The sequence below is a fragment of the Seriola aureovittata genome, chromosome 17, assembly GCF_021018895.1.
Source record: "Seriola aureovittata isolate HTS-2021-v1 ecotype China chromosome 17, ASM2101889v1, whole genome shotgun sequence".
In the NCBI taxonomy this organism is placed as follows: Eukaryota; Metazoa; Chordata; class Actinopteri; order Carangiformes; family Carangidae; genus Seriola; species Seriola aureovittata.
This window is the reverse complement of record NC_079380.1, coordinates 5,079,390-5,093,073: the sequence shown is the minus strand read 5'-3', so window position 1 is coordinate 5,093,073 and position 13,684 is coordinate 5,079,390. Positions and strand designations below refer to the sequence as shown.

Below are 13,684 nucleotides of genomic sequence, written 5' to 3'. Positions count from 1 at the left end.
ACAGTTGACGGGCAACATTTAGCACATTCCAGACAAAGGCCCGACCTCCGTTAACCCACATTTATTAAAAATGTTTCACATGGTATTTCGATTCCTATTCAGCATTACACTCATCTTGCTCAGTCCATCACTGTCCATAAAGTCTGCTTGAAAATCTGCTGTTTGATGTGTCACACTGATTGTTTTGTATTCAGCCTTAGCTGCTGCTTTTTGTGTGTTAATGGTGTGCTTACTCCCCACTCACCCCTGCAAAATTTGGTACAGACATTCATGTTCCCATCATGAACTGTAAGCATCATTGATCGACAGAAAATTAATTGGCAACTATTTTGATCGTCGATAAATCTGAATTTTTTTAAGCACAAATGGCAAATATTCTGTCGTTGCAGTTTTTCCAGTTTCTGTTTTTCTGTATTTTATGTCGATGTAAACAGAATATCTTTGGGCTCTGGGCTGTTGGTTGAAGACGTGACCGTGGACTCTGGGAAATAATGAAGAATATTTGTTTTCCGGCATTGTATGTAAGAAAAGATAAATTAATTGAGAAAATAATCATCAGATCAATTGCTAATGAAACTAGTCATTAGTTGCAGCCATTATTAAATTCAATTCAAGGTTTTATTGTCATTCAAAAACAATGTGCATGTAATGTAACGAAATTCAGATTGCTTGAGTCCTGGTGCAATAGGATATTAAAAAAACACACACGTTCAAACCACATTAAATATATATCTATATCTACTTTTTTCTTTGTCACTCTGTCTTGTTACACTGCTTCCTCTCTTGTTGTTGCAGAAAACGCCTCTTCGCCGTCCTTTTGTCAAGTACATACAGACATTTCAGTCTGCTACACTGAACCTCAAATCTTCACTTTTACGATTTGTTCTACTCCCCAGAGCGGAGGAAATGATGTGCTGTTCCAGAGGGAAAAGAGCTGTATGATGTGGGCATTTTGTCTGGCAGTGCATCACAGACAGCCTAATTGGTGCTGATTTAATAGCCTCCTAATGTCACTTGAAGGTCTGGCAACAGCTGCGATTATAATTGGCTCTTGGTAGACAAGCAAGGCCCGGGCAGGCAGACCAGCATGGGGACTTACAGTACGTTGACCCCTCTGTCACATCTCGACACAGCAGCAAATGTGCATGTGAAAGTTTGACTGCGAGGAGGCCACAGATTCAAGGGTCACAGGACAAGACAGAGAAGAAGCAGGGAGAAAATCCCCATCAGCTGGTTGTGTTGGGGAGAGACCCGGTGCCTCACCCCGGTGGAAAATAGATCTGACGACGGGTGCATCTGTACAGGATTAGGGGGTCAACGGGAGAGACAAGGACCTGCTTCGGAGTAAAGCTACTGCAAACCACATGCACAAAAAAGACAAGTGCTTTCTTTGATTCACAAAGGAGCAGCATTTCAAAAGCGAGATTTACATGTTACACTAGAGGCAGTTTGTCACTCATAGGCTGCTTTTCCGGACAGGGATTAAACCCGGCACTCAAAGCAGAAACAGCTTCTTCACTGATCTGTGTCATTTGTGAGCGTACACTGCAACAACCATGAAAGCACGCAGTAAACTGCATTTGGATTGACAGCACGACTGATCTGCCCAGAAGCGGGCTGATTGTGGGAGGTGTTGGCAGAGCCCGGAGCCGTCACACATCAATCACACTGTCAATCCAAATCCAGTTTGGTTCTTGCGTTCACTGATGCTGCAGTTTAGCTTCACAAATGAATATAAAATGGAGCTGGATGGTATTTTAATCATAGAAGTTAAACATATGCTGCATCTGTTGTGTTGTTCAACGCCAACAGATTTAGTTGTTTAATTTGGAGGACTGTGCAGGGCTGGCAGATCACTTTAAGGTTCTCTGTGTTGTGTTCATTTGTTCTGTTTCCATTGTTTTGTCTGTTTTTACAGCTCTGACACAAAAACATCACAGTTCTACGCTACACACTGGGATCAACAATTAGGCTCAACCGTAGGCCAGTTTTTTCAGCACTTGTCATTTGGGAGCCAAGGAAGAGAGGAAGTTAAAACTGCATTTGAATTCAGTACCTCCACTACTATTTATTCATTAAAATAAATAATATGAATTTTATGTTTTGTTATTCATCTGTTAAGTTTCTTAGATTTGATTTAAGCAGCATGGACTATTTAAATAGCCTGGCACTTGAACTGGGAACAATAAACCAAACCGTGAAATCTAAAGATCTCTCTGTAGACCTGCCATAAAGTTCTGCGGTGAGGCATAAATCAGGATAATGGTATAAAACCATTTTAAAGCTGTGAGTGTTCCCAGGAGCAAAGTGGCTTCAACAACTGTGAAACGGAAGAAGCTTGGAACCACCAGGACTCTTCCTGGAGTTGGGCGTCCAGCCAGACAGGTCAGGGAAGTGACCAAGAACCCGAAGGTCACTCTGAAAGAGCTTCAGAAGTTCTTGGCAGACATGGAGAAACTGCTGGAGGGACGACCACCTCAGTTGGTGCAGCCAAATACAGAGAGGCCCATGAAGAAAACCTGCTGCAGAGTGCACGCAAGACTGAGACTGGGGCGATGGTTCATCTTCCAGCAGGACAATGACCTGAAGCAAACAGCCAAGACAATGCTGGAGTGGCTTTGGGACAAGTCCTTGAGTGGCCAGACTTAACTCCAACAGACCGTCTGTGAAGAGACCTGAAGATGGCAGCTCATAGACACTTCCCATTCAATATAATGGCAGTCTGACAGGATCTGCAAGGAAGAATCCAGGTGTGCAAAGCTTACCCAAGGAAGACTGGAAGCTTTAACTGCTGCCAAAGGATCTTCTTCAGTACTGAAGTACTGAATTAAGGGTTTAAATACTTGATGTTTAGTAAAATTTGTAAAAAAAATTTATAAAAGCATGTTTTCCCTTTGTCATTATGGGTTATTTGGGGCTAATTGATGGACAAGAATGGGAATTTTATCCATTTAAAATTAAATTTACAACATAATAAAGTGTGTAAGAAGTGAAGGGGTCAGTGTATGCTTTGTTTGAGACAATTGTCCACAATTTGTCAATTTTTCAGTGAGCAGCTCATTTTTTTTTAACTTTGTCCATTACAGGTCAATGATTAATCTGCATCTTTGAACTTAATTTAGTCATTTTTCAAACTGCATACTCTCAATACCTGCTTAGAATCAATTTAATGTTTGGATGTAGGACGCAGCACAGGGTGTTTTGTTGTCAAGCAGTATCTGAATTTAAAATGAGTGTCAGGCAGACAAATTGTAAGTCGAGTGTTCATTTTAATCATCACAGTAAGATTCACTAAAAAAAGAGTTAGGAATGCAAATGTGTTTGTGTTGTTTTGAGTGAAATGCTTGGAAAAGAACAGGATTACGGCTCAGCAGAGGCACTGAAGAGGTTTTTAAAATAACTTATCAATCCAGAAATCAAAGTGGTCCATTCTGAGTGCTCCATGTGACGGCAGTCTGAGCTGGAAGGCCTCTCTCCTCCAGGAATAAGTGCGGTGTCTGGCTGCGGAGAGCCAAACAACTGCTGTGTTTGCTTTACTAATCCAATTTCTAAAGAAGGAACATGACAGGTGTGCAGCCACAGAAGATATTAATAAATCAGCACTGGCTGCTGGGAAGTGCAGGTTTGAATTAACGTTTTTGTAAACTTAAAACTTAGCCCCTATTTATTGTCTATGAAATAGTAATATACAGAAACATTTGTCCAGAGGCAGGGATATTAAAGGAGACTATCAATGGAAGTCAACAGTATCTTTCAGCAAACAGTGAAGCTTTTAATGACATTATCAGTCTGTGGCTAACCTCAGTCTCAAAGCAATTATTCATTACAGTGATCTCAGCCTTAAAAGCTTTCTGACAACACTAATACACTAAAAGATCTGTGTTTTCTGATCATTAGTCAGTATCGGGTTTTAGAGAAGATTTTGTCATACCACTTGAAGATAATCAGATCTCCAATCAGTTCCTCATCCTGCTGCCTGTGGTTGAAATGTCTTATGTATTTTGTTGACGATGGATCACCGACAAAATTCAAAATTGAAACAAATCGTCAGTGGGGAACCTAGAGTGGATAATGTCATCAACATCATTTGAGACAAAAAATTTAATGTGATGCTACTGTCACTCTTCACTTTCAGCTTCATATATGAAATATTAAACATCCATAAACTTCTATTTTCCGGTTTTCTTGGCATCAAGTCTAGACTGTGGTGCAACAGTTTGAACAGCACCCTCCAGTGTTGGGGTGCTGTAGCTATTTTTCTTTGGTCACAAGCTGCTATCTCTCCAACGCTCAGAACTCAGTATCTGTTAAAATGTGTCTGTGGAGGGCGACCTGATGGCTGAGGTGTTAGGGCACATACCATATGGGCGTATTAAGCCCTGAGCATGTCCCCGGTTAGAGTAGCAGCCAGCCGGATCCTTTGCTGCATGTCTCTCCTGTACTTCCTGTCTGTCTCCACTTTCTTATCAAAATAAAGGCATAAAAATGCCCAAAAAAATGTATGTGGAAATAAAAATAAAAAAATCTGTGAAAATTGGTGCACTCTTTGCCATCATTTCTTTTACAGTGAATTCCATGCTAACTAATTGTGACTAAGCTACAATTCCAATGGGACATTTTACGGTGTAAAATATTTGCACCCTCTGGTACAAATATGTAATGGTGACTCGATTTCTAAATAAGCTCAAATCTAGTTTGGCACTTGTCACACTCAGTCAGTCTCACTCTAGTTTCTTTCTTGATAAGGTCAATGGGAGTTGCTACGCACTTTAAAATCCTACACATACAGGCTTTAAGTTAGTCCTGATCAACATTTTCCTTTCTGTGTGTAGGCTTGATGAAAAAAAATTTTAGTTTATACTTATATTGCCTGTCAAGCACAAATAAAACAAAATCCCAAAAAATGTGTTGTATTTTGGTTTTTATCACAAAATCAAATCTTCATTTCACTTCCTATATTTGTTTTCAGGTGTTCTCTTCTTATTTACATCAGAAATCAGAGATACTGAGGAGCTGGAGCTCAAGTGTACAGGTTTTTTAAGCAGGAAGCACCTGCAGTCTTTTCCAAATTGGGTGAACGCAGCAGCAGTGTAATGTGTTATGGATCATAATGAAGAACATTGTGACAGCACCAGGCTGCAGACCTGTTTTTCTTCTGCACACCATCCACTGAAAGTAATGTAACTGCAGACACATTAACTTTATATAATAGTGTATCCAAAATAAATAAGATAGCAGTGAAGATTTAAGTCGACCAAGCTATGCAAAACACCTGAGGACAGTGTGTCAGACTGTTGGGGGCTTTAGCAGGCTGCAGCTCACTTCCCCTTCTTGTACTTCCTCATATGCGCTGCTATCGAGCTGGAGATCTCTGCGCTTCTTTTGTTCTGTCCAAAATACTCCATGAACTCTCCGTCTGGTCCAACGAGGTACATGATGATCGTGTGATCAACCTAAAGCCAACGAGAAGAGAATTCAGACTGATACTACCCTCTTAAATTTATTGTCCTAGATTATCCTTCCATCCTTAAGACATGTAGCATTAGTAACGGCAGAGTTACTACTCACAATGTAGTCATTGTCTTCGTCCTTTGGTCCCTGACTGTAATAGACTCTGTATGATCTGGAAACCTGCTCAATGTCAGCTATTGTCCCCGTCAGGCCGATCAGCTTCGGGGAAAACTCTGAAATGTAAATCACATTATCTATTAGACTCACCATGGTAAAAAAAGCAAGTCAACTATTACAGAGGTGAAGTGTGGTTCAAAAGTCAAGTGGACCTGATCTAAAAAAAAAAAAACTTTAATATCCAGAAACACAGTTAATGAAATAGAATGAACGAGCTAAAAGGTAGAGTTTTGTTGAGGATAATCAGACACACCGGTGTTTATATTTGTATTTATCCTGTTGAAGGTTGTCAGGTGATTTTGAAATTCGTAATAGGAGCGTTTAATGGACAGACCTAATAATTTACCGACAACAGCTGTGTAAAAGTACCAGCTGAGGCACCTTTGTTTTAGTACATATAATAGTCTTGAGTATGCAAACACACAGGTGCACAGAAACAGGTATTTTTCCTGGGAAAAGGGGGTAGGTTTTTGTGAGACTTCTGGGAAATTCCAGGATCTCAGTTGCCCTTATTCGACCCACAGGTCTCTCCACAACTTTAGTATGAAAAAGGAAATCCAGTTACAAACACAGCCGGGTTATGTGGTTTTTGTACCTTTCACATACGTAGCCATGGCCTCTGGTGTGTCTCTGTCAGGATCGATGGTGATGAGGAGAGGCGTCAGGTTTGGAAGAGACTTTATGTTATCTGAGGGAAGCCGAACACGAACAGGACAGGATGTTTGGTGAATTAAATTTTCTCTTGTGTGTCATAGCCTGTGATGAAAACTTTTTTTATTACCTATTTCATCCACTACTTCGATCATTTTCTCTAATTCATCCGGGCAGATGTCCGGGCAGTGAGTGAACCCGAAATAGATGAGGACCCACTGGCCCAGGAAGTCCTCACTCTTGGCGGGCTTGTTGTTGTGATCAGTGAGCGAGAACGGACCGCCCAGCGCCGGTTTACCTATTGATTTGTTCCTCTCTTTTTCAATCACTGCACAATTCAACAGATAAACAGAGTTAAATCAAGCATTATCTCACAATTCAACATAAAAAATAACTTGGTTCAGACATGACACAGTTGCTTTATTGCCTAAATTCACCAAATTAATTTCAGATTAACTTGACCTTAATGCGTCCAGTATATTGCCCAGTAAAATACTCACTTTCTTCCTTTTCTTTTTTGAAATATTTCATTCCTCCCAGCAGAGTTCCTCCAATAGCAAACGTTATTGCTAAAGATTTCCACGTCACAGGCTTTACAGAGGAAACATCGAGAAAAACAAATTCACAGAGTAAAAATTACATTTCAAGACAACTACCTCTTGGGTTTATTTGGGCTAAAATCTAAATGTTTTTTTTTCTGCCACAAAGCCTGAAGCAAATGTTCATATAATCACAAGTTCACAGATTTATGATTCGTAATGAGTTTAATGTGTTAGAATAAACTGTAAATATTCTTACTGTAGTCAAATAGAAACTGCTCAAGTAATAAGTAATTTGTGAATGATGACTTTGTGCTGACAAATTAATTATTCATTATAATAGCTAATTATCCAGTGGGTCACCCAACATTAAATTAATTAATTATTTTTGAGTTTATACGGTCTCACAGTATTATGTATGTTATCTCAGAAGCCTTGATAACAGAAAAATTTATAGCTGATATCATTTGACCAAAACTTTTCCGTTAACGTGTTAAAACAATGAACAACTTGTGTTTATAAAGAGTATAAAGATACTCTCCATTCTCTTAAGTGTTTATTAGGTCCCACCTTTAGGCTTGGGTGATATCCAAAGTGTAATATCTCGGTACAGTCAAGTTCAAATATTGCAATATAAAACGTTATTGTAATATTCGATATTATTGCATTTGTTTCAGTGGTTGTTTTTCTAATAAAACATAATTATAGTGTTGCATATCATGTTGTTTTATGTTCTATTTTATAATATACTGTATATAATTATATTATTGTTTCAGGTATAAGTAATGCTGCCACTAAATAGCAGTTAACAAAGCAGCTAAATGAGGATCAGACTCAGCAGCAGGGCAGACTGTGCAAAACCCCAAAAAACAAAAATGTTGTTATATTCAAGATTATCAAGCAATTTGGTATTCGGTTTCTTACACTCAAAGACACCTTGACAAGCAGAGAGGGGAAGAAGGGGATCAGATCTATGATGCCATGAATAATGGCTGAGTGGCTCTAACTGATCGATTGATGACATAATTATTGCCAACAGAATGGAAGTAGTTCTATAATTTGAAGTGATGAAGTGTAGTGTTTGTAGTGTGTAGTTACAATTATCACTGTACGAGGCTTAAAATGCACAATCAAAATACATCTGACTAGTGAATTGGCACCAAATGCAGTTACTGTTTACTGCACCTGCAACAAAAATAAGTTACTACAACATGACAGATAATGCCTCTACTAATTGCAGCTTTTAAATTTGAGAATGCCTTAAAACTTTTCCAACCTTTGTATGGCCACATGAATACTCTCTATTTGACCATTCAAAATAAACTCCATACTTGCCTGTTAATTATGATGAGGTTTGACAAAAGACCTGTTCAAAACTGGGGATTTCTAACCTTTTTGTGAACTTTCTTCACTTACCCCAGACTTCTTCGACTCACCACCCTGTGGTGAGGGTGGTGGAGGCAATGAGGAAAATGTTCTTGAGCAGTGCTGATTCAGCCATTGTGTTGTTCTACAGGTGTAACACTGACTGGCATTCACCTGTTAATGAGTACACAAAGAAAAAAAGAACTGTGGTCAGAGTTAATACGCAATATGAAGTCTCTATTCAAGACCGTTCATTCTATTCAAACATTTCAAGTGATGCTGTTTCATGTGAAGACCGATGGGGTAACTGGAGATCTCTACTGAATTATTAAGCACTTTTTTTTAATGTGGACAGCTTCAGACTGTCTGCTGGTATTTTAATAGGTTGTTAACTGTAAGAAATGTTACGTATAAAATTCTGACAGCTTTATATTATAAATATACATTATATTTATTTAAAGAAAAGCAAAATATGAAAATCAAGTTCAACTAAAACAACGATAAGCTACAAAGCTACAAAATGTTCTGAAATGGATGGAATTTGTTGTGTTTATTATATTCACACTACATTAAGAAAAGACCTGCCATGCAACGATGTTTTAATAACTTGTTAACTTTATAAAAACGTTTCCTCTGATATTTCATGCAACTGAAATCAGTGGTACATGTTGTATGTAGGTGTTTATGAAAGGTTAAAGTCGTATTTAAGCTCAGAGGCGTGACAACAGCATTGAAAAGTGATGCGTACGTTAAATTATCACATTTCTTAATGGAGTTTGGTGTTACGGCTGATACAGTCAGCTAGCTTTGACCTACCAGACAGCAGTGGACTCTCCGCGGCGACAGTGTGTTTTTCAGCCCAGTTTCTCTCCGTAAAACACTGTGTGTGAATCTGACGGAACATTTCTGTAAGACTTTAACATTGCTGTGAAACAGCCTGTGATATAACACACTCTGGGCCATGTTTGGACCTTGACAGAACCGCTGCTGATACAAGGAAGCGGTTACTAGTTTACAAAACGTGAAACGTGAGTGGAGAGGCGGCATACTAACTGCTGTTCTCAGGTCAGCTCTCAAGATTCATGATAAGTCAAAATGGTCGATTCAAAAGTTGGAAGGCTGCTCTCAGATCAGTATCGAGGTAAATGTTATTAAACACAGGAAATTGCGTCATTACATCTTCTTCTATGATTGGGGAAGTCCCTCTGCTTTCTGCTGCCCCCTGGAGGCTGTAACATCCAGTTATAAAATATGTTTAAGTAACTGCTTTGATAAATACATAAATAGATTAATAAATATACAAAATGCACATATGTACATCACTATAGATAAAATTCATACATAGTGTATTGATCCTTGATCCTCTGCTCAGCCTCTGTAGGCACAAAATAACTGAATGAATAAATAAATGAAGTTTATATTTTTCATTCCACAGGTAATTACTGACTTGATTCACATTTTGTAGTTTTTCATATATATTATATTTCCATGGCTTCTGTTTTCCACTCACTGACTACACTAACACCAGCACAATATCAATTTAGCACTGCAAAACAAACCCACATTAATTATATGCATTCATGAGAGTGTAAAGGATCTGATCCCAGTTTAAACCCTGGCATGATAAATAAATGTATAGTCACCTACCGGTTGTACTCAAATTTAATGCTCAGCATTAAAAAACACACAAATATACAAATGCATCAATTTCTAACCACAATCTGCTCCTAATCATTACAAAAGCAGCGATCTGTTAGCCCGTCATCAAGTATATTTTCTAATCTAGCTCTCAAATCAGTGAGACATCTTTTCATGTGCAGCCACCCTCTTGTGATTTCCAGCATCTCACAGTCATCTGTCTCCCTGTCTTAATACATGCTTGAATCTAATTTACCACTTATATGAATTTTGAATTAAAGGCCAACTTGATTTACTTTTTTATTATTACATTCAATATTATTTACACAGTGCACTTCATTTGAAAGAGTAAATGTAAAAATCAGTAACATTGATTAACTCTCTAATCTCTATCAGTCAAAATTTACACATTGAAATTGAAATTCAAAGACAAAGACAGTTTGTAGGTAAACATTAAAATTAAAAAAATATATTTTTTGAAAAATAACACCATTTCAATTCACCTCGGCTGCCATATGTTTGCATATAATGATGCCACAAAATCTTTACTTAAGCAGCATATTGTCCAGGATTTTCAGTCATAACAATATCACAAAATTAATTTTTGATCAAGTAAAAAGTAGGAAAGAAGTCGATGTCTAAATAGCAGTTTTACAATGTGAAGGCCAGTTCAATCTCAGCTCCTTATTGATGTAGTAGTAAAGCCAGGCCACGAAGGGGAAGACTGTGATGGCAACAGCTGTAGAGACTCTGAGCATCCCGACCGGAGCCCTGACACAGAAGAGAAGAATGGCATCAATCTTTCAGACACAATATGAAATAATTTTTAAGAATAAAAATAAAAAGTTTATGAGATTCAAGATTTGAAATAAATCCCTTGGTTACATCTTAACGTTACCTTCCAGAGTGGCGACACAGAAGAAGCCATACAACTGTCAGCATGAGACCAGAAAACTCTCTAAAGGGGAAAAAATATTTAACCGAAATAAATAAATAGATAAATATATCCTCAGTACAGTGAAGCCCGGAAAGCATTTACATGAAATTTCCATTTCCATTTACATACCAGGACTGAAGAGATTTACATATACATATTTTTTAAATTCCTCTCAAATCATAAACAACCTTTCAGGTATTAATTGAGTTTTAACTCTATACTTCTGAGTCATTTTAAAGTCAAGTGAATCTCTAAATCTCAGGGTAAATTTTTAATTCAATAACAGGGAGTTTATTGGTTTGTGGTCAGTAGATTTGTTTAGAATACTCTCAATGCTCTCGTTGTGAAAATTGGATTTGTATTTGTTTGTTTTATATAAGTGAACAGTATAAGATATAGAATGATGATTCAGAAATGGTGATTCATACAAATCTGTATTTACAGTATTGCGAATGAAATTGTTGCTTTGATGTAATTTATATGTGGTTTCCAACATAATCTATTATTTGTTATCACTGCCAGAAAAGGAATTCAGTCAAATGAAAACATCAGTTTCACAGTGAGGTGTAGTACCTGCCCTCCTCCTGCTGGAAGATCTGTGTGATCCGCTCTTTATAAAGTGTCCATCCCAGCATGGCAATAACAGCACTAGATATCATCACATGGAGATCAGCAACACGCCTCCAGGGCAAAGTCTCTGCAATGAAAACAATGCAAAAACCCAAATGGACATCATGCACTGAATCCTGCTCTGCAGGTGAGCTACACCATACAGCCACTTGATGGCGCTTTCAGCACTGGAAAACTGCACTAAAGCAGAGTTCAACTACTTGTGGTGAAATGTGGAAAACAGGAAAATGCCAACTGTCAGTGTCACAGGAAAGGAAACTCTCAGAGAGCAGCTGCGTCCATGATCATTTAAGTGAGGTTTTTTCCCCCCAGTAGAAAAGCATCTAGTAAAGTGACAAACAAATAAACACAACTACAGATCCAAACTTGTCACTCTACCTGTCACATGTGGTTTCAAGCCAATAAAAACACACAGGACTGCAGGGACCCCATACCCAACCTGCAACAGAAACGTGGTGTGAATAACAAATCACATATAAAATCCCCAAAGAGATAATAACCATGAGGCATGGCTGTAATCTTACCATCCACAACCCTGCGTCTGGATCATTGATCTAAGGCCAAGACACAGTTAAATGCTTGATTATTGATCACGAATTAAAGATAGAGGATAAAAGGAGGGGACATGTCGTGTGTGTAAAGGGGGGGGACTCTCACCTGAACATATGTGGCAAGAGCGAAGAATAAAGACATGAAAACGTTGCAGACTTGCCAAATGACAAAAAGCCATGTCCCGGTGCTCTGCGCTTTACTAACTTCGCCCATTGTTGCTTCCACGTCCCCGCCCGGGCGTGCGGGAAGTAAAGACGTAAGAAAGCAGACGCACCGACCACCCCCCCCGGAGTGCCGCTGGTCTACTGAAAGAATAAGGGTTTGTTTGATATTAACTACACCAACGCGAAGGTGCAGTTTCGATATAAACTACGATTTACAAATGATTCAATGCCATTATCTCCAAAGTGAATCATACACCAGACCACAAGCCCCTTTTAGGTTTGATTTAAGACCACAGACCAACACTACAGAAGATTTATAAAGATTTTTTTTTAACATTTTGTGTTGCATAACTGTCAGCACGACACCCACGAATACAGTCCTGTAATTGCAATGCAGTTCTTTAAATGTTCTCTGACAGAGCTATGGCTTGAGCTTGTAAGGGGTAAAAAAAGGTGTAAATACCTCATATAGTCTATCTTCATTTACTATATCAGATTAAATCTTGGACTTTTTCGTCCCTGGCTGCCACGTACAACAAAACGAGCACACATTTGCCAAGACCGCAGTGACGTCAAGGCAGCAACAATGAAGAAATACTACTTCTGGTATCTCTTTACAAAATAAAATCACTATTGTGTGTCAATTTAATACATTTCAATTGGCAGGAAAAAAAATGCATTAAACTTTATCATGACAGGAAACTGATTCACCAAAAAGAACAAACACAATAGGAGACAATAAACATGACACCACACCCAAAATCTTAATCAATACAGCAAAGCATTGAGATATTTTACTGATGTTTGTTAGTTATATTAACTACACTTGGTACAAATTATCCCTTGTATCCTCTATGTGAAAAATCAGGGGGTTCATTTATTTATTTTTAATATATTAATTTTTTTAAATACATTTTTCTCAAGGCTTGATTACAAATTTGCAGAGGGCCCCAGACCTCCAATGTCCCGAAGGCCTGAAGCTCATTGTTTGGCAATTAGTTTGCAGTGATTTTATTAATTGCATATTAGTTATTAGGTACATGCGCCATAAAAGGACAATATCAATATGAATAAATCTATTTTATGTAATATTCAACCTCTAGAATATACCATGTTTTCTGGCGGTCCCCCATGTTTGATGCGTTTAAAATTTCAGTTTCTATTTATTTACACTATAATTAAATTTCACGTACTAAAACTAGACTACCAACCAGGCTAAGTGAACAACTGCCCAGGGATCCCAAATGCCCCAGGTTTACTCCATAACAAATGGGTCTACATAATGTGATTATTAGCAAATTTGTTAGAGATTTGAAACCATACCAGGTCCTCCATGCTCCATGTTGTGACTCTATCTATGTGACCCTGTGTCAAAATCTAGCGTTGAAACCTTATTTTTTTTTTAGTTTATGTTGAGTTAATTTGTTTCAAGCAATTTTGTTAAAAACAAGTTAAAACAATTAGTCATCAATTAATTTTCTCTTACTCAACTAAAGTTTCTGGGTGCCTGGGGAAATAAGCTGCCATGTGTAGTGGGGCAATAGGGGTCTAACAACACATTTTTGTCCAGGAGCCCCTCA

At 38.2% G+C, this 13,684-nt stretch overlaps 2 protein-coding genes across 4 annotated transcripts; both read right to left on the bottom strand.

Moving 5' to 3' along the window:
* Window positions 1-4,904: 4,904 nt before the first annotated feature.
* LOC130185840 (protein SCO1 homolog, mitochondrial) lies at window positions 4,905-9,195 on the bottom strand. Its single transcript, XM_056402548.1, has 7 exons — window positions 9,000-9,195; window positions 8,235-8,357; window positions 6,780-6,870; window positions 6,410-6,607; window positions 6,224-6,316; window positions 5,569-5,684; window positions 4,905-5,453 (listed from the first exon to the last, which is right to left on the bottom strand). The coding sequence occupies exons 1-7, from the start codon at window positions 9,144-9,146 to the stop codon at window positions 5,319-5,321; spliced, it is 903 nt and encodes a 300-aa protein (XP_056258523.1). The 5' UTR covers window positions 9,147-9,195; the 3' UTR covers window positions 4,905-5,318.
* A 913-nt stretch (window positions 9,196-10,108) lies between these two features.
* On the bottom strand, window positions 10,109-12,676 carry tmem220 (transmembrane protein 220). Of its 3 annotated transcripts, none has more exons than XM_056401524.1 (7): window positions 12,568-12,676; window positions 12,046-12,245; window positions 11,913-11,942; window positions 11,767-11,827; window positions 11,332-11,455; window positions 10,720-10,779; window positions 10,109-10,592 (listed from the first exon to the last, which is right to left on the bottom strand). In XM_056401524.1, exons 2-7 carry the CDS (start codon window positions 12,151-12,153, stop codon window positions 10,460-10,462), a joined length of 516 nt encoding a protein of 171 aa, XP_056257499.1. In that variant the 5' UTR covers window positions 12,154-12,245; window positions 12,568-12,676; the 3' UTR covers window positions 10,109-10,459. The 3 variants fall into 3 exon arrangements, with proteins under 3 accessions (XP_056257499.1, XP_056257500.1, XP_056257498.1); XM_056401525.1 differs by having other exon boundaries at window positions 12,046-12,242; window positions 12,568-12,653; XM_056401523.1 differs by having other exon boundaries at window positions 12,046-12,665.
* Between the last annotated feature and the right edge of the window lie 1,008 nt (window positions 12,677-13,684).